Source organism: Hesperophylax consimilis, chromosome 27 (genome assembly GCF_061612785.1).
Source record: "Hesperophylax consimilis isolate HC1 chromosome 27, BYU_Hcon_1.0, whole genome shotgun sequence".
NCBI classification, from domain to species: Eukaryota; Metazoa; Arthropoda; class Insecta; order Trichoptera; family Limnephilidae; genus Hesperophylax; species Hesperophylax consimilis.
Genome location: NC_142862.1, coordinates 22,794,509 through 22,819,204, shown reverse-complemented (window position 1 = coordinate 22,819,204; position 24,696 = coordinate 22,794,509). Strand labels below are relative to the sequence as shown.

At 35.7% G+C, this 24,696-nt stretch overlaps 1 protein-coding gene across 2 annotated transcripts; it reads right to left on the bottom strand.

The window, feature by feature from the left end:
* Positions 1-842: 842 nt before the first annotated feature.
* LOC149410781 (tsukushi-like) lies at positions 843-24,122 on the bottom strand. 2 transcript variants are annotated; one of them, XM_089647864.1, is made up of 10 exons: positions 23,906-24,122; positions 19,621-19,741; positions 18,573-18,731; positions 15,599-15,816; positions 12,857-13,054; positions 12,496-12,695; positions 4,075-4,282; positions 3,657-3,838; positions 3,224-3,357; positions 843-2,407 (listed from the first exon to the last, which is right to left on the bottom strand). In XM_089647864.1, the coding sequence occupies exons 2-10, from the start codon at positions 19,718-19,720 to the stop codon at positions 2,271-2,273; spliced, it is 1,536 nt and encodes a 511-aa protein (XP_089503990.1). In that variant the 5' UTR covers positions 19,721-19,741; positions 23,906-24,122; the 3' UTR covers positions 843-2,270. The 2 variants fall into 2 exon arrangements, with proteins under 2 accessions (XP_089503990.1, XP_089503992.1); XM_089647866.1 differs by lacking the exon at positions 23,906-24,122 and adding an exon at positions 21,769-21,897.
* Between the last annotated feature and the right edge of the window lie 574 nt (positions 24,123-24,696).

The window sequence follows — 24,696 nt, the reverse complement described above, 5'->3', positions numbered from 1 at the left end:
TTATACAGGGTTTTCCAATAAGAAGTGTTATTTTGAATAGCCCGCTATTTCGGTAGATGTTACTTTTGAAGCTGTCATTTTTTGACATTTGACAAGTAGAAACTACGCCAATAATAAAATTTCACGCTTCAACAACGCATTGAAATTATTAAAATTCACTTGAGTGAATCAAATGCAAATCATCTTGAGTGATGAGGCCCATTTCCACCTCGGTGGCTTCGGTCAACAAGCAAAATTGTCGCATCTGAGGCTCGGAAAACCCAAGAGTTATTGTTGAAAAGCCTCTCTATCCTCAATGTGTGACTGTTTGGTGCGGTTTATGGTCCGGCGGACTCATTGGACCTTACTTTTTCGAAAATGAGGCTGGAGCAACAGTTACGGTGAATGGATTGCGCTATCGAGAGATGAATTATGATTTTTTAGGGCCAGAATTGGATGGTATTGATCTGGACAACGTTTACTTTCAACAAGACGGTGCTACGTGCCACACAAGCAACGAAACCATTGATTTTTTACGATTGAATATCAAAATCAAGCCTTAACTAAAATTGCCTCCCCTCCATTCAACATTTCATCTCTTTTAAGTCTGAACTCGACTCCAATTTTCATTATAATTTTGAAATTTGCCTATTTAAATAAAATTAATATTTAAATTCAACTTTCAATACACCTTTCTCAATAATTTTAAATGATGGCCAAGAACACCCTTGAAGGGTGAAAGCCAGAAATAATGGAAAAAAAAAAAAAAAAAAATATCAAAATAACACCTCTTATTGGAAAACCCTATATTTGTAAATACATAAATAATTATTGTTTATTAAAAAATGTTGTTGTTTGTAGAATTACTTTATTTTCTTCATATCAAAATTACATTTCTTAAATTTATATAGTAAAATTTCTTATTAATTAAACCTTAATACTAAAGAAAGTTTTTCCTAGTTACAGCAATGATTGGTTATATAGTATGTAACACTGTTAGTGTTTTATTTATTAAATATACTTAATTATTTACCATTAAAAAAAGTCCACCGAGAATTAGATTTATATTAAAAAATATATATATATATTACTGCAGATACCCACCTTACGTCTATATCATCTTTGGAGAAGCGCTGTGATGTCTTTTTAAGGAAAGGAAAGAGAGAAAAGTCTTGAAGAAAACCATGTTGTAGGAGAGAGAGGAAACACACAAGCTGGTAAAAATCATTCCAGTAATTGAGCACAACAACAGATTGTAAAATTACCCATCTTTGAGTGGCAACTGTGTACAAATGACATGCGTGTGGCGGTTGTGCACCAGAGCTCAAGGGATTTATGCCACCAAATTCTTTCAATGAATGTTCAACGTCTGTGTTCTAAAGACTGCTATATAGATAGGGGAATCAATAAAGCTGATTACTTAAGACTGCTATATAGATAGGGGAATCAATAAAGCTGATTACTTAAGACTGCTATATAGATAGGGGAATCAATAAAGCTGATTACTTAAGACTGCTATATAGATAGGGGAATCAATAAAGCTGATTACTTAAGACTGCTATATAGATAGGGGAATCAATAAAGCTGATTACTTAAGACTGCTATATAGATAGGGGAATCAATAAAGCTGATTACTTAAGACTGCTATATAGATAGGGGAATCAATAAAGCTGATTACTTAAGACTGCTATATAGATAGGGGAATCAATAAAGCTGATTACTTAAGACTGCTATATAGATAGGGGAATCAATAAAGCTGATTACTTAAGACTGCCATATAGACAGAGGAATCTATAAATCTGATTACTTAAGACTGCTATATAGATAGGGGAATCAATAAAGCTGATTACTTAAGACTGCTATATAGATAGGGGAATCAATAAAGCTGATTACTTAAGACTGCTATATAGATAGGGGAATCAATAAAGCTGATTACTTAAGACTGCCATATAGACAGAGGAATCTATAAATCTGATTACTTAAGACTGCTATATAGATAGGGGAATCAATAAAGCTGATTACTTAAGACTGCTATATAGATAGGAGAATCTATAAAGCTGATTTCCTCATTTATGTATAGGTAAAATTGTTACAATTTAATGGTTCATAGTTAGAATAGCTTTCCAGGAGACTTAACATTTGTTTGAACAAGCGAAGATAAGTCTTACATCAGGAAATTTGTATGTATAAAACAGGTTTTATTTCTTGATATTTGGTTCTTACAGATAACAGCGGCTCAGCGATTGAGAAAGGCACATACATATGAATGTAAAGCGATGCCAGTAGTGTTTTTACATGAACTCCTCGGTGCCGGTGCGCTTGTAGAAGGCGCGGGAGAAGGCGGCGGGCCCAGCACCGCAGATGCCGAAGTAGCCCTTCTTGTACAACAGCAGGATGCCCAGCACCGTGGGGATTGTGACCAACACACCTGCACATATTCAAACATCATTACATGTTAACTAGACGGTCCCATTACAAATATACTGACATATTATTTGTCTGATGTGCCACTCCATTCCAATACATAAACCTGACATTCCAATTTCCAACTTATTTCTTTAACCTGACTTTCCAATTACGATTTGAACATATTGCTTTAACTCCTTGGGTCTTTTTGTGCCCTTTAGTACATAGTACATTGATAGCAGTAAAGTATTCTTGTGTACTTTACGTCACAAACTGATAAGCAATCTTCTATCTCCTTTTGTATTATTGCGCTTTATATGATTTAAGCGATATTAGAAAGAAGCAACATCAGACTTTGTATTTGCATTTAAAAGATGACGATAAACACTTTCAAATAATTGTAATATATTCCATAAAGTCATTTTTTAAATTATTTTTACATGAAATTAAAAATTGAAGTGACAGTAACTTTTATGATACGTTTATGTGATTTAATACGATTTCAAGTTTTGTATAAAGTGGTATTTTTAGTTTCCAAGAAAAAAAAAAAACAAAAAAAATTACTCTATATTTTAAATCAAAATCTTCATGTTTTTAATTTTCGTTTATACAATTAAAATCAGAATAAGTATTTCATCTGCTTTCAAAAACATCATTTTAAGACAGTATTTCAGAAATGGCAAATCTTAATAATAACGTTTCAGACAATAATCATCTTACGACTGTTGGAAATATTTCGTCCACCAGACATTTCTAAAATAAAATATTGAAATAATCGAACATTCTAATAATTTGTAAGTGACATTGTTAAATTTACAAGTTGTGTGTATGTATTTACCGATGAGCGTTCCGATAAGAATGGCGGCGTCCCTCTCGGGCCTGTCCCCGTACTTGTCTGAGCAGCGCATGTGGCGGTGGATGTCCTCCAGGTGGATCAGAGACTTGCCGCGCATCTCTATGGGCTCGTGGCAACTGCAATCAAACAATCAACAGTCAATCACATGCATTAACCTTACTGTGCGCCTCACTTCTCCCTCAACGCACTCTGCACATCTGAAAAGATTATTATTCTTGACTGTTGCCTCATTGTTGAGGACTCATTGCTGTTGATTTTGGTCAGTATCCATGTTTCCCCCTTTCTATTATTGGTTGGTTGGCTAAACTCTCATGATGGTATTAATGGTCCTTCTGACCATTTCAGCCAGGGAGCTGCATTGCACAGGTAAACGCTGGTCTAGATTTCCACGTATATATGCTACAGCTAAACTCACATGATGTTGGACGTGAGGTTGTTGGTAATCTTCCTGGCCACGTCGGCTAGGGTGTCCACCATCCACTGGGTGCTGCAATCGCACAGGTAGGGGTTTTCCTGGATGTCCAGGAACTTGAGCTTGTCCCAGCGCCCCACTAGTCCGCTGTCGATGACCGACAGGTTGTTATGGTCGATGTACAGCTGAAAAAACAGATTCCTTATTCGAATTTGCGCTATATGATGACCTGGAATGGTCATTAATGACTTAATGGGCTAAAATTATCAAGAATGGCCTTTAATGACCTGGCTAAAATGACGTAGAATATGCTATGGTGACCAAAAATTGTCTAATGACTGGAATAGGCTATGATGACCAAGAATGATCTTTGATGACTTGGAATCAGCTAAAATGAAAACAAAATGAAATAAACCATTACCTCAGTTATTGGTGGCCAGTCCATCCCCTCTCCGATCTCATCCTTCCTCTCGAGCGCCGTGGGGTCGATGAAGGAGAGTGCGGGGTTATTGTTGATGTGAAGGGCTTGCAGGTTCTCCAGGCCTGCCATGGCGTGCGCCTTAATGGACTGCAGGCGAGGCATGTAGCACAGGCGCAGGTCTAACAGGGCCTTCATGCGGGGGAAGGCTCTAAGGAATTAACAGAATGATTTGTCACTTTTAAAATTATTTAAGGGAGAAAAAGAAAAAAGACAAATCAAAACCTAGTTACAAACTAGGTTGAGTGTTTCCATCTTTCTTTACTTTTTTTTTTTTTGGTTTTAGGCATTTCACCCTGAAAAGAGTGCTTTGTGCCGGTAACAGTTAAAAATAAAAATTTAATCATTGGACTCATTTAGATCGCTAAAACAAATTAAATGTTGAATTCATTCAGGTTAATAAACTTACATAAAGCTGTATGAACACGAGAATTGTTAAGAGATAAAAGGTATGAAATGTTAAGGGGGGACTGGTGTGTGATTTTAATAAGACGGCGGTATATGTTCTTGAAAGATGAATGATTTTTACAGTTAAAGAAAACGTGGTCGAGGGTTTCCTCTTCCACACCGCACTGGCAGACCGGATCATCCAAAACTCTAATTCTAGCCAAGTGGGATGCAATTGAACAGTGACCAATTCTCATTCTCGAAATACATGAAATGAATCGTTTTGACAGTTTTTTACCGTGAAACCATGGCTTAGCAGGGATATGGTTTTGAATTCCAGCATAGAAAGATCCAGTTATTATTTTGGAGACTGCCCAATTTTCTTCCCAGGCACGAGTCATGTTGGATTTAAGAATCGGGAAGACATCGGAGATAGGGATTCTAAAATTTAGTGGGATAGTTCCGGAATCTGAACCAGATTTGGCGAGAGAATCGGCCATCTCATTACCCTCTATACCCAAATGGGCAGGGACCCAGGCCAATATCGTCTCAAACCCAGATTCACTTAGAGAATTGAGGAGATTTTTAATTTTACATATAATATTGTCTTCCGGATAACATAGAATATTTGACATAATTTTAGTTAGAGCACTTAGCGAATCAGTACATAGTAAAGCTCGATGAATGTTGAGAACCTGGATTTGATTTAGCGCTTGTTCAATTGCAAAGCATTCAGCTGTAAATATGGAAACTTCTTTCGGTAATTTATAAGTGAGATTGATGTTGAATTCTGGACTATATATCGATGCTCCACATCTTTTATTTTCAAATTTGGAACCATCAGTGTAAAGGATGGAAAATCCAGGGAATTTTGAAGCCACAATGCTTTTAAAACAGTCATCCACATTATGAAATTTATTTGGGGAAGATAAAATATTCTTCCGAAAGTCTGATGTTATTGTGTTCGGCATAAAAGTGATTGCCTTAAATGGAATATTGTATATAGGAAGATTGGGAACTTCTTGAAGATATTAGAGGGAAGATGACAGAGAATTATAGAGATGAAAACTTTTAATTAGGAGAGGAAAACATTTTTTTTCACTCAATCTTTTGTTAGACTTCAAATTAACACTTAGCAGATTAATGGTGCTGCCACACGCAAAGCTCACATCAACAGATAATATAAAGCACAATAGCGCTCGCCATACAATCCCATACAGACCCGACACACGTAAAAAGATAACGCGCTATAAGTGTGGTTCTGAACTTCGCTAACCGAATTTATTTTACGTAACCGCTCCCGACGCGATATTTGAAAAGTTATGCGTCCCCCTCTCCGCCGTAAAAAGGAGAGGGGGTCATTTTAATTACGGAGCTACCGACTAAGTTCCGTGTTCCCTTTGACAGCCATGACATAGCAGCCTAATAATGCATTTCTTATTTATTATGTTAGCTCATATCGTCATGTGTGCTAGTAAATTTAGAAACATAAAAAAAAACTTTATTTGGCAAACATACTTAACATATATTTAAAATATAAATATAATCAATATTTGAATTTGAAGTAAACAAATTTTCGCCCTTTCAAAATTAATCATATTTTTAACTCAGTATGTTTATATGGTAATATCATTCGGTTTTTTGATAAAGTTGGACGGCCTGATACCTACATAGAGAAACTTCTAGTTTGTTCGTTTGTTGATTGTTTTCAATTGTTTTCCTGGGTAATCTGGTTTGCTCTCGTCAGCTCTCGTGCTCTCTTCTCGTTCCCTGCCCTGGTGTTGGTCCTTGCCGCCTTTGCCTTCGACATTTTTGGAAATCGACTTGAGCTTATTTTACAATAATTTATTATATGTCGCTTTCGTCGATCGGCGTGCGAACTGCGAATTTCCTGATTCGACGGAGAGGTTATGTCAGGTTATGTGAAAATGCGCTATTTACGCGCAGATTGTTTAAAATCTAAAAAGTTTATAAATAGCATTTATAATTATATAGTTGGCGGCATCATCATCTGAGGATGAGCTGTCCAACAGATCCAGCAATAGGCGACAAGTATCATCCATTTCGAAAACGTGCTCAAGCTGTCAGTAAGTAAAGTTGTCACTTTGACAGATGAAATTATGTTCCTCGGCCGCTCTCGAATTCAACTGACCCCCTCTACTACCATAGGAAGAAATATTTGATAGCGTCGTGTGTCGGTAGAAAAGATGATGCGCTGTACATTAAATTTTGATGTGAGCTTTGCGTGTGGCAGCAGCATAAGACTTTGTTTAATAGGATGATGTGATAACGATAAAGCCTTGAAAATATATTTATTGGCAAGGAATTGCCTTCTGAAATATAATGGAGGCTCCCCACATTCCACCTGAAGCGCATTAATTGGAGAAGACTTCATAGCTCCAATAATCATTCTGAGGGCTTTTGATTGAATTCTTTCCATTTTCTTATCTAAATATTTAGGGAGGGGGTCAAAAAGGAATGTGCCGTAATCCAAGTGGCTCCGAACTAGGGAATTATACATTAATTTAAGAGTGGTAGGATGAGATCCCCACCATACTCTGGAAACTGCTCGCATCATATTAAGTCCCTTTTCGCACTTTGTAGAAATTATCTGAATGTGTGGAAGCCAGGAAAGTTTATGGTTCAAAAGAAGACCAAGGAATTTGATTTGAGTAGCGGTTTGTAGAGGCACATTATCAAAAGAGATTGAGAAGTGGGGAATTTTTCTTTTGCGCGTGAAAGCTACGACCCTTGTTTTAGATGCCGCCAGATTCATCCCATTTATTGACAACCAGCTTTTAATATATTGTAAAGCCAAATTCATTTCCTTAGCTGCAAGAATAATATTTTTATGTAACAAATATATAAGGATATCATCCGCAAAGTAAAGTCGCTTGATAGAAAAAGGAATTACTGAGTCTAGGTCGCTAATATAAATATTAAACAACAGAGGACTGATAACAGAACCCTGGGGTAAACCTCTCCATAGTTTGCGCCTTAAGCATTTAGAGGAAGACTCAATAATAATGGACCTATCTGTGAGCAAATTAATAATAAATTGGACTAGTTTCGGGGGGATTTGTTTTTTAATTAGCTTTTCTTTCAAAACATTCAGTAAAACATCATCGTAAGCTGATGAAAGGTCAAGGAATGTGGCCAATGTATAAGAATTTAGGGATTGAGAAACTCGGATATCAGTTGTGAACAAACTTAAATTATCCATTGTAGATTTCTTTTTCCGAAAACCATACTGATTTGGTGAGATAATATCTTGACTTTCAACAAACCACTCTAGTCTGTTTTTTATCAAACGCTCCGCTACTTTCATCAAACACGATGAAAGAGCAATAGGCCGATAAGACGAAATTTCAGATGGATTTTTTCCAGGTTTTAAAATGGGAATGATTTTTTGAGTTTTCCAAACATCCGGAATTAGTCCTGTTTCAAACATATTATTAATAAGAGATAAGAAATATTCAACCGCCATATCAGAAAATGATTTAATGAAACTATAAAATATTCCATCGGGACCCGGAGCAGAGTCAGAAAGGGCTCTTATCACTCGTTTCATCTCATCAATGGAGAAAGGAGCATCTAGCCAGTTAGAGTGAGATGGATACGGCTTAATAGAAGGCATTTCTTCACATCCGGCAACTGATGGGGGGGCTATTTTATCCGCAAATCCTATAAGAATTTCTTCTGATATATGTTTGATTCTCGGCGGAGAATACGATGATCCGAATTTTTTTAAGCTAGACCAAACTGAAGACTGGGGAGTTTCCGGAGACAGGTTCTCACAGAACTTCCGCCATCCAGCGCGCTTCTTATTTTTCAAAATTCGTTTGGTTTCTGCCTGGGCTTTTTTAACTGATAAAAAATTTTCTAGTGACATACACTTACGAAAAGAGGAAATTGCTATTTTTCGAGAGTTGACGGAGCGAGTGCATTCCTCGTCCCACCACGGAGTAGAGTGTTTTATTTTAATGTTCGCCTTGCGTTTCGGGATGGATTTTTCTGCTGCATTTATAACCATAGAAGGAAACGTCTCACATTGTATTCTGATGTCTCCCGGGGACGATTTTGTTAAATTAATAAGGTTATCTAGTTCAGAAGAGAAAGTGCTCCAATTCGCATCTTTCGTTCTAAATTTGAGATTATTTTTAACTGGGGGGGAATAAGTGTTAAATTGATGGTGGAAGCGGATTATAATTGGGAAATGATCACTAGAGAGGGGATCGTTTAGGATGTCCCAAGAGCATTTAGATGCTAACGAATACGAACAAAGAGATATATCAACAGCACTTTTCCGTTGATGAGGGGGGGTGAATCTGGTTGGAGATCCGTCATTTAAAAAACATAGGTTATGGGAATCAATAAAATCTAAAAGATTGCGGCCAGAACGATTTGTTATTTCGCTACCCCAAGAAGGGGAATGTGCATTAAAATCTCCAAGGATCATATAAGGGGAACAAATCTGGCTTAAGATTGGTGCCCATTCATTTTCAATAAAAGTCGTAGAGGGAGGAATATATATTGACAATATTGTGATATCAGATAAGACAGCTGCTATTATCTGGATATCGTCGGAGGGAGTATGAATATTAATTTCTTTAAAAGGGATAGAATTTTGGATTATCAGAGCCGAGCCGCCTTTACCATCCGGTCTGTCGTGTCTGAGACAATAATAACCTGGAATTCTTAAGTGAAAGGAGGGTTTTAACCACGTTTCAGAAATGGCGGCTACTGAAACGTCGTGTTCGTCGAGTAATTGAATTAGGTCAGATTTGTTAGCGAAGCGGCTTCTACTGTTCCACTGAAGGATTTTGTTCAGTTTCGAAGCCATTGGGGAGGCAGGATAATAAAGATTTAATGTAATCGGCAGCGTTGGACGGTACAGTATTGTTGTTTGTAAGGATAGAAATTAAAAGGGTAATTAAAGTGTGTATAAAAGAATTATTATTCATTATTTCGGGGGGAGCAGGAGGGGAAGAATTACCATTAATAGCACACCCATTGGGCGTCTGGGATTTGGCATTCCCATTCGGGCTGGCCAAAATATTATTCAATTGTTTTTTATCAAGGTAAGGTGTATATTTTGGGTTGGGTTTGACTGGCTTGAGAATGGTTTCTCTGTGAGAACATGACGTTGAATTCAAAAAGGTGGTTGTTTGGAAAGGAGCTGAGGACGATGTCATCTCTGCGAATGATTTTTTCGCAGGAGAGATTAACTTTGAGGCCTGGAAGTACGAAATGTTGTCGGTAGCCATTTTATGTTTTATGTTCTTTTGTCTTGTTAATTCCGGACAGGCTAGACTGACCGCGGTATGTGCACCCGAACAGTTAATGCAAATGGGATCATTGGAAGATTTCGGACATTGATCAAATGGGTGAGCTTCTCCGCAATAGTAACAACGTGGGGGGGAGCGGCATACGGATTTCGAATGTCCGAACCGGCTGCAGTTGAAACATTGAATTGTTGGAAATTTATAAACTTCGACGGGAAGCGAGGTATAGTAAATTAACACACGAGACGGTAGGGATTGTCCCTCAAATGTAACAACAACAGACTGGGAAGGTTTCCAGATCGTGTTTCCGTCAGTAGAATCCTTGTAGTTCAGTCGACGTACTTTTAATACTTTCGGGGTTCCGTGAGAATTATTCAAAGCATCAACAATTTCAGCCTCTGGGATCTCCGCGGGAATTCCTCGCACAAGACCCATTCTCGAAAGGTTAAATGTAGGGATGAACGATTTATATTTATGATTTGAGAGTGAGTCAATTTTTTTTACAAATCCATTTGCGGAAGCGGCAGTGTTAAACTCGATAGATAATTTATATCGCCCTTCCGGTTTAATTGAACCGTTAACAATACCAAGGTTATTATTTTTTGAGTCAAATACGAATTTTCCAAAATCTAAAGGATGAATAAGTTTTCCCTGTTCAGTTCTCTGAACATTAACGGTAAATGGACCGGAAGCTGAAGCAGGATAAAGTAATTCAGTACTTTTTGCATTATCGCTAGTTAAAGTACTTGGCTGGATGTTAATATTGGTGTTAAGGTCGTTAGGGGTCGAGGTTTGTTGAACCGGCGGTATAGATTTAACTTTCGATGGAATGTGAAGGCTTTGCGATGGTCGTCGTTTACGAGATGGGAGCGTAATAGAAACCTGGCTCGTATTAGATTCCGAATCAGAAAAATCCAATATCGACCCTGGGTCGGGAGGTCTGTCTTCATCTTCCTCCATTATATAAAAAAAACTTAACTTTTAAAAATTAAACTGAAAAAATAATACGCAGTCTATTTCATTGACTGTACAAACAAAAACGGATTAGCCGTAAGCAGGAATGCAAACAAATAGGTAAACGATAAACAATATTAAATAAAATGTAACAATAATCTCTTATCTGTACGCAGCGCAGGAACGGGCGAACGGCACTCAGCAATAGTAAGGTACACACAACCACTGTTGACCGCGGCTCGAATCGGACTGTTTTCTTTACTTAATATCAACTTGGAAGTGGTTTCATTCCATTTAGCATGAATGAAAACATGGTAAACAATATCTCACTCAACCTACTAATTACCCCCTCCCAATAGAGGGGTGTTCTACCAAGGTTTTTTGGGTGGACTCAGATCTGCATTTATACTGCAAAGTTTCATGAACGCACAAATTTTGTCATTTATTTAAAACATTTTGGTGATACATATCATTCATAAATCACAATAACACTCTCATTCATAAATCACAATAACATTATAAGATTGAAAGGACCTCGTACTTTCAATCTTATACCGAAAAATATTCAAGTGATTACTAAACTTCCTCAATATTTAAAAGAGTTAAAATTATGGCTTTTCGATACAACAGTTGAAACTTTTTTTTATTTCATTTGTATCAATTTATGTTTCTCATAAAATATTCACCATATATTACACTAAACACTTCACTATACACTATTGTAAACACTTTTTATACAAACCGCTTAGACAAATTGTAATCTTGTTTTTGTTTTATATGACCACAGTTTGTTTATTTCTAGGTACAATAATATAATAACTTAAATATATTACCCACGCACAGGCTGCGCCTTAGTGGGTTCCCATTATTCGTATTGATTTATATAATATTGTATGTAATTAATGTAAAAATTGGGAAAAATAAAGGAATTAAAAAAAAAAAAAAAATTAAATAAAATAAAATCTCAAATAAAAATCTGGATACAAAAGAAAGGGAGAATAGAATGGAACATAAGCAAACTGAAATCAAAACCACTCAACTGCACTAAAAAACACTACATAATACTTGTATATGTATTCATCATTCTTGCAGAAAAAAGACTACATCATATACAGATTTATAATTGATTAGTATTATTCGCACTATTAAATTTTAATATTTATGTTTATATTATATGTCAATGTGGGCTTTTACAAACATGTGACATACATAATAATTTAGTGGAATAGTAATCATGAAGTAAAAGTTGCTATTAAAATTATATATAACCCAAGCAGAAGAATAGTATTGTGCTAACCTTAATTATTATTATTGAGGTATTTTTTTATAGCCTTCTTGTAACTATATAATAAGTAAATTAAATCAATTAAAAAATTATAAGCAATAATTAGTCACCTGAAATATTATTTGTTATTCTTTATGCTATGCATAAAACCTTGTCTCATAAACATTAGTTTATCGTTAAAAAAAATAATAACATTTATTATTATTATATAACGATGGAAGACTTTTCTAGCAGAGAATGAAACCTGCGATGCCGCAGTAGGTACCCATAGCTTTAGTTTCCGCTGCTATTTGTTTTAATTTGTAAAATATTTTAGATGAACTATTGTTGTCTTATAATTTAGGGGAGATCATTATCCCACTGACCTAATGGAACAGAATCCTCGGCTAAGGATTTTGTATTCTCTAAGGAAATGGGGTCAAAAATTTGAAAGTGAAGAAGAAAATGACTCACTTGTAGACAGTAGAATCGGTCTCGATGACCTTTATGGGGTTCTTGGAGAGGGAAAGGAAGGTGAGGGAGTTAGCGTCCTCGAGCGCGGAGGGCACCACCTGCAGCTGGTTAGAGGATAAGTCCAGCCATTCCAGCTTACGAGGCGAGTGCAGAGATGTCTCTGGCAGTTCCTTCAACTGGCAGTTGCTCAGGTCCAGAACCTGAAGTACGGAATCAACAGTTACACAACGTTAAGCTTATGTTAAAAAATCACCCTACGCAACACAAAGAATGTACAAAGCACTCATTCACAGCATTCCGCTGTTAAGTTTGTTCCATTATAAACAAGTGCAGGCGGTAGAGTTAGGTTAGGTTAAATTACCTTCAGCAGAGCCAAGCTGGAGATGGCAATGACAGTGACGTGGTCCAGCACTGTGAGCGGGTTGCCGTCCAGCCGCAGTTCCTCCAGCTCGGGCAGGTGCTCGAACAAGTCCTGGTGCAGCGAGTGCAGCTGGTTGTAGGACAGCTTCAGTTTGCGCATGGAGCGAAGAGGCTGGAACTCTTCAGGCATAAACTTTCCCTGGAATCAGACAACAGATAACGTACAGTTACATACATCCTGACAAATAGTACAAGAAAAAAATGGAGAGGGTTGCAATTGTTAAATTGCTTTTAAAGGTTGACAGGTGTAACTTAAAAAAAACACACTGGTACATGTCATAAACAGTGTTCTGAAATTAATGGTACTTGCCGAAAGTAGACAATTCTATGTAATATTTAATTATTTTTCTAAAGTGTTATTTTTAAGCACTTAATTAGTGAGATAACTGCATGGAAATGCGTTTTTTGTAAACATACATTTACATATTTATTATCAAAGAAGCTATTTATTAGATGGTAAATCAAAATAAAAACTAAGAAAAACGCATTTTTATCAAAACAATAAAAGAGTAATGCCATTTTTTTCTGTCAAATTTGGAAGCCAAGCATAACATCACCTCACATTTGAATATACTACAATTTTTTTCACAATATGTGTTTTATTCCGTGTTGCCGTAGTAATCGTTGCCTTCATTTGCAAAAAATTATTATACATAGTGTGATGTATAGTAATAAAGTTGAGTATTTAAGCGATAGATGGCGCTAGTCATAAAGATTACTCCAGAGTCCGACAGATGTCGCTAGTCATAAAGCTTACTCCAGAGTCTGACAGATGTCGCTAGAGTGTGACAATTACTTGTGAGATGAGATTGACAGGGAACAAGCTTCTCGAACCAGAGAATTACCAACCCTCGGGTAATGAACAGTGTAGCTAAATCCAGACCTATTATTCGTAACGTAAATAAACACAATTATAAGTAGAACCTTTTACTTTTTAACACAGAGTTCCCAACACTTAAATCTGCAAAGTAAGGCAGATATAACACATAGCAAGGAAGAACTTTCTTGAATCGACTACCGGAAGAAACTAGAAGCTAAATGACAAAATCAAAACATTGAACACTGAAAAAATATTTCAAGGACAGTCTGTGAAACAACTGTTTCCACATAAATTAATTTTAAAAATAACCCGTATCTCCCTCATTTTCCATAAGTGATAATTTCTTCTACAAAAATGTATAAATAATATCTTATCTTATACTTATAAATAACTACAACAATGTACTGTGAACTACTCATCCAAACACAAGCTAACGCTTCCACGGAAAAGTAGTTTTCAAACCTCATTATATTTAGAAACCCAATTTAAATACTTGTTTTATGTGACAAAATGCTTTGGCTGTTTAGCAGGCTTTTATATTGAAGAATAAAAAATAAATATCAAAAAAAGTTTCACTTTGTTAAATTTCTACATTGTTATCTTCCATAAGGTATCTCGCTTTAATGATCGTCTCAGATCGTCAGAGGCGGCTTCAAGGGTTCAGAAGTGGAAGGTCAATCATGAAAATGAATATGAAATGTTAATACATATTGCTAATGCGTAATGAATATTATAAAAACGCCAATGTATGTAATTAATTTGCCGGTACAAACCTATTCTGAAGCCGGTAGTACAATAATGTTTAAGTTAAGGTTATTTTTACACATACATATAACTAATTAATGTTTATTTTTTCTTTTAAAGATCTTTAATTTATATTTGTATTAACTCCAAAATCAGGCTATTGTTTATCAGTAGACTTAAAAAGTAAACAATGAAAGCAAAAGTACTTATACATTCATTTTATTGCACCCGTAAATGCACTGATAAAAATGATAACTTTTACTTTTAACCTCGTTATTTTTCTCTCTTGCAACATAAACTAATTGTCAGTTTATTTGAATACATTTGTCATGATTCAATGAAATGTTTGCGATTTCTTTCGATATGATATCCACAGAATTGGACATTTTAAATTATTCCATACAAATTACGTCAATAATGGATAAACAATTTTGCGAACTAATATTCAAGTTTAAGGTTATCATTTATCACACAAAAAACTTACGACTGACATTTTTCACATCTCCCTCTAATACCTTAATAATCTTAGGTCTTGGATATCTCTATCTCACCGCGGTCATGTCCGAAAATCCCTTTAAAATAAATTTTGTACAATACTAAGCATACGTTAGACATGATAGTTTTTACCTCCTTTTGTCTGTATAGTAAAGAGAAAGAAAGGATATATCTTGGGGACAAAACTTGATGTAACCCACGCTAGGTACATACAGCAGCTTCTCATTTGGACGCTAGATGGCACTGGAACTTGCTATTATTACCGTACAAATATGCACAAATATTAAAAATAAATTAATAATCGGGTAGTTCGTTAAATCCTCTTTTTATATTAATACTATTGCAGCATATTTTGGGAGGTCGTTATCCAAAAGACCTTTATGGACTAGCCGCCACTGGAGATCGTTGAGACTAGTGATGTTTTCCTTTGTTGGAATTTTCCTGAAATTCGCTATAATCTAGGTAACTGGCATCCATCAATTCATAACCCAGTGAATTCGTCACATCAGCGTATTGAGGTAACTGGCTTCTTCAACTCGGTACAGTGTCATCATTATTGTTGGAGTACTGTAGGTGTACTGGTTCTAGCTTATTGACCCCCACAAATGTTATGGTGAAACTAACCTGAAAAACATCGGGCCTGAGAGCGTCAGACGCGATGTTGTTGTGACTCAGGTCCAGCTCCGTCATCTGCTGCAGCAGCTTGAAGGCCGCCTTCTGGAAGGAGTCGATCTGGCCGTGCGACAGGTCCAGCACGGTCAGCGGCAGTTCCGCAATCACCGTCACCTCCGTAAAGTTGTTGAGGCTCATATCTACGCGAGATGGCTTCATAATTTGCACTCCTGGCAATGAGAACATTAAAAATTACATTTAATCATCAATTTACTTTTCCTTATTAACCCAATCTATTTGGTAGTTGCAAATGCGATCCATCGGTGGCTATTCCTGTATACGGATGTGGCATATGAGATCCACAATGTTTTAATAAAAGATACAAATTGTGTCAAAACTTGTTGCGTTACGGGATAGATTGCGTTGAAAAGGCCAGCATTGACAAGGTTAAGATTCTATTATGAACTAGAGCTTTGTAATATGTACGTCCATTTGAGAATGTATTTGAACAATTCCAAAAGTCTCAACCGCCTCAAGCCAGTGGAACTACGGCATCGCCAATTGCGGCATATTGTGAGGCTGATGAAAATGGGGAGTCAGGAAGGGAAGGCTATTCAGATGTGATCACTAAACACGGCTAAAGTAATTATAAGCAATGTTTCGATTCTGAACCGTGGTCTATCAGCAGGACTATACTGAGAGTATCTACTATTCTGGAAAGTGCTTCAAATATATACATAATTTTATATTAATTTTAATTATGTGAATAACACATATACAAGGTGTTACTTTAGGGACATTTTAGATGTTTTTTTTTTTTTCCAACCAAAAACATAAAGATCTGTAGGTATTATACAGTTAGGTTCGGGTGAGGGGTTTGGCGGTTATTTGACTGAGTGATCGGTGATGACAACATGTGGAAGAATTTTTTTCGATAGTCATTGGAGGCTAAAACGCTAACGCTAATTGGAGCGGAACGATGTTTAGTTTTGTGTATACAAATTTCACTAACTAATTATAAATACGACCGGTCGGTGGCCGAGTTGACATCGCGTGTGGGTCCCACCCAGGCGTAGTGTGTTGAATTCCTCGGCTGGCTAAGTCCTCCATCACAACACAAGCAACATTTTTCACTTACTGTGGTGGTAGTAGGAGATTTTAAAATATTGTCAGGTTATTCGTAACCCGGGAATGTTTGTCTTTCTTTTATAAAAATAAATTTAAAAAAATGTTAATAATACCCGTTTTAACTTGTACATCTCCTCAGCGGTAGTCAAATAAAAACTATTTGCGATATGCTACCACTGAGGAGATATTTAAAATGCCTTTTATAACGATTTCAATGTAACCATTTTTTTATCATTAATTTTACATATTTGTCTCTAAATAGGTTAGTATATTTATTTAAATAGTGTATAATTTACCATAAGCAGTTTTACCAGAATAGCTAGTAATAATCAGAGAAAGATTTTTTTTAATGCATCCAAAGATATGCTGTCAATAAGAGTGCTGTTAATATGACAAAAAAAAATATTCTGTCGTTTTAACTTCAACTAAATAGTCCCTACTATTTACTAATATTACCCACATTGCAAAATGTCCATAACTAACCAATTTCACTCTACATATAATATTTAAAAGCCACAAAATTGTAATTTTTACAGCAAAAAATATTCATAAATAATAGCGCTGTGTGACTACATTACAAACATTAATTTCTAAATGCAGTAGGTAGTTACATAAGTAAAAAAAATAAGCACATGCACCACAGTGCTTTTGTTAAAAGTTACACACTTTTTACCATTTGATATTCTTTCAAAGTATCAAGAATGTCTTCGGAACCATAACACAAATACAAGACTTACTGAGTCCTGCAGAAACCAAGTTTCCTCTTGAGACAGATGGAGCTGTTCCAGAAGTGACAAGGTTTATGTAGGTCAGAGAGAAAGTTTTCTCAAAAAGAATATCAGAACAAATTTTGAGCATGCAAACTAGCAAGCAGACAAATCGGCAATTGCCAAGCATTTAATTGAAACCAGCCATTACATAGGATTTGTTCCTGACGTCCTGGAAAGACCTAAAACGTATAGAGCAAGTCTAATTACGGAGGCAATTGAAATCCATTAATATATAATATAACATGGCATTCTCAGAATGTAAAAATATTACCATTCGTTATTTCGGCTACTGGCATTATACCTAGCTCTCTCATTAAAAACTTAGGCGTATTAGATCTATCAAAAAATTTATACATAAAGATGCAAAAGTCGGTCATTTTGAATACACGTAGGATAATAAAAGATTTTTTAAATATTTATGTTGAGGGATCAGTAGGATTTATAGGCCCTGTTAGGAGTTCTACCGAACCGAACCCTCTGATATGAAAATATCTGGAGTCGGTGAATTATTTTCCCATTTGATCTCTTGTGAGTTGACGTGTTGTTCTTGTATTGTTTTGTATTTATTTTGCTTATATAATGCACTTGCATAATGTTGATTGACTAGATGATCATTTGTGGAAATGTGTGTAAGGGTTTAGTTTTTCCTATGGGGAAGATTTAACCCGGACATAAAATCAGAAGTTTAAAAATAACAATAAACGGGATGGAGCTTAATGGTTCTTGGTATCCGGTAATTGACGGCTACACCAAAACTAAACGCAGAAAACATTTTAAATTATACTGTAAAACAAGCTCTTTGAGGATTGGAGATGGCAACGTAGTATCACATCAACATTCATAAGCTAAGCACACACTTAACCACAATCTTCGATTACACATTTACCCTGATGATGGATCCTGTAATGCTATCCGAAACGTTGGCTAAAGAAGGAAGTAACGCAACACGGCATAATAACCCAAAAACAAATCACTTTAATATTCTCGTTGTTGTTATAAAGCAATTTAAACAATTGGTTCATCTTCGATATTGATCTTTTTTTTTTGTCAAAGTGTTATGAATGAAATAGAAATCAATATATTATTACCAATCCAGTCGGCAACGGTAAAGAACTCGTCAATGTTCTTGTTCCGGCAGTCGATGACTTTCTTGTTGCAGTCGCACTCATGGCAGATCATGTCCGTGCCCGCTTCAGCAGGCTCTGTCACCGGGGCGGGGGCCTTTGTGGGGGCCACATTTGCTGGAGCTAAAATGTCAAACACAATGGTAATGTTGTTATGCCTTTCAGCTGATCTCAAATTGATATAGAGGGTGGAGAATTGGCGTTTCTCCCAGTGTGAAGGAGTATATTGCTCTTGAACCAATTCTGTTCCGATATGGAAATATTTTGGGTCAGCGAGAAGAGATTCAAAAAGAAAATCCTTTTGATTCTTGAAAGAGTCTCTCCTCATTTAAGCGATCTTCACCACTGTTTGAAATTATGTAAATCATTTTAAAATTCAAACATTACATGGAATTTATTGTGGGCATGTATTAAATTTAAAGTTTGTAATCTTTAACCCGTTGTGTGCCTTAAGCGCGTTTACGCGCTCTAGGTAGCCGTGCTCACAAGGCCGGCCATACAAAATGAGCGCGTTAACACGTTGTTCTATTTGACGATTTTGCTTGTCAAACTCAAGTAATTTGAAAAATCTAAAATATGGAACCCACGGTGACATCTATTAGGATGATGAAGAAATAATTATAATATAACAGTTGACAGATTATATCGACTTTAGAGTGATCTAAATGAAGCTTCAAGGTATCGGTGTAAAAAATTCACGGCCTGTCGGTACATCCAAGCAAAATACCTTCCGGCATTTAAAGGGTTAAATGAAATTTATTATTATTATGTATTATTAACGGGACTCATACAAATGTTGAAAATTCATAATGGCGGTGATCAATGGAGTGATTGATGGAGTTTCGAACACCCTAATTGAATAAACTTTGTTGCGCTTCCTTCTTTGTTTTGAGCTAGCATTTATGCAATCTGCATTGATGATGGACATTGGGAGGCTGTCTGAAACTTTGACTCACAGATAACAAAGAGAGCAAAATAAAAATAAACAATTATAACAAAAATATTTATTTACCTGTTGTACTATTACCAACGTCTTTAGGTACATCTTCACATTGTGATTGAAATATACACAGAACCAGTAACACGAGAAAACTTTGATATTTATTGGCCATTTTGTATTCTATAGGGGATACCTGGAAAAAGATAAACGTGAAAGGAATTAGGTGGGTTTTATTAGACCATTTCACTGGCATAAACTTATAAACTTAATTGTAATATCTAATCAATGAAGATAATATTAATAAATCTCAATGAAAATTGAACAGACGAAGACACAGAGAAATAAAAAGATTACAGCTGCAACTGAGAAGGATCTTCTGGTGTTACCGGGGCCAACACTCTACCATTTGTGCTATTGAGATTATTGAGCTATTGAGCTAATTATATTGGGTCATTTTTATCGAAACACTATCTAGGTTGCAAATATATTTTGGTAAGAACTTAGCAATCATTCCAATAAAAATATGTACTAATAAAAATGTTTCAAATTTTACACAATTTGGTGATTGGTTGTATGAGGATGTGTTATGGAGACGAATGAAAGATGTGTGTGAATTGAATCCTATAATTTCTATACCCGCTATATCCGATTTTTTGACAAAATGATCTGAGTATGACATCTTGTTCACATTTTTGCGAGCAACAAGAGGAGCCTAAAATTGAGTTTCAAAACCCTCCTTATCACGACCAAAAACCATGTTAAAACTGCGAGTGAGAAACCAAATCCGCTATATCATACAGAAAGTTACTATCAAAACCTGCTATATCGGATTCAACCAATCACAAGCAGTTTTTTTCCAAAATACAATATGGCCGCCGCTCTGACGCTACGCTCGTGTGTCATAATGATCTACGCGTGTGTTTCTAAACCCGCCATGTCGGCTCAGTTGACTTTCAAAAGCCTCTATATCACGAAGTGAGTATCAAAATCCGTTTTATCCATTTTATTTATCGAAATTACTTAATTATTGCTAGACATATATAGAAAATTAAATGCTTTTCGAAATTTTATTACTCCAATTCATTATATAAAAAATTGTAATGCAATTACTTATGTACGCTGTGAGTTTTTTTCGGTTTTCTCCAAATCAATGAAAGTTGACATAGCGGGTATAGAAATTACACGACTCAATTCTAGCAGCGGCTTTATTGAGGTCGTCGATTTACAGAGTCCAAACGGAGTAGTCAGAATAGTTGTTGCGGATGATAAATGACGATGTCGTCATGGTAGTTGATGTGCATCTTGATGTCAGTGAAGTTGATGTTGCGATGACTCCAAACCGTTGCTCGACGCTGAAGTGGATGTGATCGGTGGCGAATTCCACATGCCGAGATCGACACTACGTCGGTGAATGTAGTCGACGGTGAATCCTCCAGGTCGATCACCGCATTATATATAGGGCGCATTTGTCCATTAACCGGCGATCGCGAGTAGGTAAGTTGGTGGCTTTGCTATTATTCTAGATAAGTTAGGTGCAGCGTACTTTCGCCGTCTTACTTGTAGGTTCCAATGTGATGCACGTTGCATGTATTGAATTTCTATAACCTACTAGTAGCTATATAGTTGTATATCAGTTGTGTAAAATTTAAAATACGTTGATACTTAAGACCCAAAATCTGCTAAGACGGCACAATTTACAAAATCATCATTCTGCAAAGAACAAGTTACTAAGAAAACAGTATCAGCCGGCGCATGGCGGGAAGCTCGGCATTTTAGCTGGCATACCAAGGGTTAACACGCATGCTTCTCAGGAATCTTATTTCAATAGCATTCAATCAATGTTCAACTTTCCTCTACCACTTCTATTCTACATACCTTAACCTGTTGAAGTCCAGAGCATAAAACAGAAAAAACATTAGTGGAACCTAACATTTTACTAGCCCAAACGATGCTGATTTTGTTTTCATACATTTTTCGAAGCATTTAGGTTAAAATCGCATCGCAAATTATTCTAATAAGAATCATATTAGAATACTCTAATGTTCTCCAGACACCCATCGGCTTTCTACGGGTTTATGCCATACTTAATATTAATACTAGATTAATATAAAATTTGCATCAATGTAATGGTGGAGTGACATATTTTTCTTTAATGCCAGCTAAACTCTTTTGTTTTGTGGAATGGAATTTGAATATTAATTGAAACATTAAAGTACCTACCTAGAAACACTATTATCAATTTATCCAGTATTTGTAAAATATAAAGATCCACGTTAACATATTATTATGACTTTAAATAAACTTAAGCTGTTTCACTTGTGTTTATTCTTACACGTTTATGAGATTCAGACCAATAACTACAGAGTATTCAAGATCTAATAAAACTGTGATTAAATAAGTTTTCTGTAACAGGAAATGATTTTGATGTGTGATTCACAGCAATTTATAAATAGCGTTGTTCATTTGCCCGAAATCAATTAATTTAGCAGTTATCGGGGCTTTATCTCTATTAGTATCTGTAATAATCTTCCAACGTATGAATCAGGGTGTGGATTCCAAGTTTTCAGTTCGTAATAACTCACCTTTTAATGATTAGGATTATATTGCAAAGGATCAATAATGTTTCTCAAAATTTAACATTTAATTTAATGATAATAAAATTACGTGAGAGAAGATAAGATTAGTTAATAATTATAGTGGTGTTCGTCTAAGGTGAAAAACAGAATTAGCACTAGCGTCACTGAAAAAAAATCCCTAGAAATGACATCTATACTGATTCGAAAGAAAACTGATGATGCCTAAAATTGACATAATGTAAATCTTCCGACTCCTAGGCCCCAGACAAGGCAATGAAATTAGTTTATCAGTTCAACGTTGATATTCAACGAATAATCAACTTCAAGAGAATAAGCAAAAATTTGTTTACTTCTAGGCACACTGGGTAACTCATAATATACTTCTATTGGCTCGTCTCTTCAGTGCATCAAAGTGTTGCATCTCCAAGGTTTTCTAACGAACTCACTGGTTCAATAAAACTCCAGCTCCAATAAAATACTTGGAATTTTATTGTGATAGATTGGAAATGGCTATGATATCTTATTTAGCAGGAGGTTGGATTATGTGGCCCACGACCTCAGGTTCTCACCTTATTTACAATCCTATTATTTTCGACAGCTAACGACATCTATGGGTAACCTAATAAACTAATCTAGTGCCATCTATGGTTGAGCTCGTATACTAATATAGAGGATATTATAAAAAGGAAAACATTTCATTGACTGACAAACTGGATCAGTTTTCGACACGACCGGTAATTTTTAATTCGTAGATGGCGCATAAAGAATAACTTTTGATTGTTCGTCGAGAATAGAGACCTTGTTCTAGTGTAAGGAACAATTAAAATTAAAACAAAAACAAAACTAGGGTAGATCTCAGCATGCTATCAAAAGTCTGCATAGATTCTTTCAGCAAACTTTAGTATCATAAACCATATTGTTGTTTTGAAAGAAGTTGCAACTGGGATGATGATAAAATAATTTACATGCCTGTCTGCTGACATGAATGTTTTACTCTTACCGTGGCAATATATATCACGAGGAAAGATAAATGCAAGATTAATAAATTGATAATCCATGGGTGAAAAACGAAACAGAGGAAAATGCCGCACTTAATAACTTGTTAATCTGTGACTGGAAGTGCAGTTCCACAGAGTTGTTCCGGGCTGCAGCTTGCGGGGTGAAGATTATCCTGATGATAGCCACCTGCGATAGGAGAGGGCATCAGAAGAAGAAAAAATCTACAGAGTGCGTAATTTCATATATTTATCGCACAGTTCAAAACTACAATCCTCATTTCACAGCTGCAAATTTGCTCTAATTCTGAGATGACAGAAATTATCGACAAAAATATTAGAAGCATAAGGTTAACATTTTTTCAGCGTTCTGATTAAAAGAAGAAAAAAAAAACTTATTTAGACCGCAGGCTGAACCAATGAGAATATTATTTTACATATGCCCTTATCTTTCATTTATATAAAGAAAAATATCTGGGGACGGCGTGGATTTGATTATTATACATATCTACAGTTTTATTCCGAGATTGATCAAATTTTACACACTTGACCTTCAAAACAGGAGGAAGGTTTTATTCCTGAATTTGATTTCAAAAAACTCTGCCCGGGCAACGCCGGGGATTTCAGCAAGTCAAAAATAAAATGAATATCTCACAACAAAGGTTATAAAACTGACACTTCTCTCCTTGTTTAGATTTTGCAAATATGTTACACATACTTCATTACAATATGTATATAATTAATAATTTGAACACAAAATAATCATTACAATAATATGAGACTTACCTCCCTCCGTGAATCCACAAAAAAACTTTTAATCGTCAACGATAATTATTATTCGTCAGTCACCATAATCCAACTGTATTCACAATTTAAAACCACCAATATCACAGTATTTCCGATTAAAACACATCTGCAATACTTTTTAAACGTTTTTGTGTTTGAATGTCACTTGGTATTGATTTTAAAAGGCGCAAATTGCAGAGAAACTCACAAATATAATCTAGAGAGTGACTGTATTTCCACATTAGTAACTTTATCTTATCTTGGTTTATATGTTGTTTATCTGAAATCTGCTATCAGCTCAGAAATACAGTATAGAGGTGTTTGTACTTGTGAGGTACCGATGCTATTTACCTTATGGCTAATAGATAAGCAGCGTTTACACAGGCTCAAGTACTGATATCATTGTACCATCGTAATAAATTCTACTTTTTAACGGTTGTATAAAGAGGGGATAAAACATTGAACGGATAATCCCAAGAAGTGTGATTCATACCAATTTGAAAGAAAACTGATGTCACCATTTTGCGTACTACATTTCGACTCCTAGGCACCAGTCAGGTTAATGTAATTTATTATCTGCTCGTGACAGAATATTGTCACTTCTATCAGTTGATCTCTTCAGTGGGGTAGAAAAGCTGTGACTACCCTAAGAAAAACGTCAAACCATGACGAGAAATTAAAAGAAAAAAAATATATATACACTTGTAAGTTCACTAATTCAGTTGCCAACAACCAAAAAAGATGATGGCAATAAAATAATATTGCCAAATATTCAATGCACAATTCATACC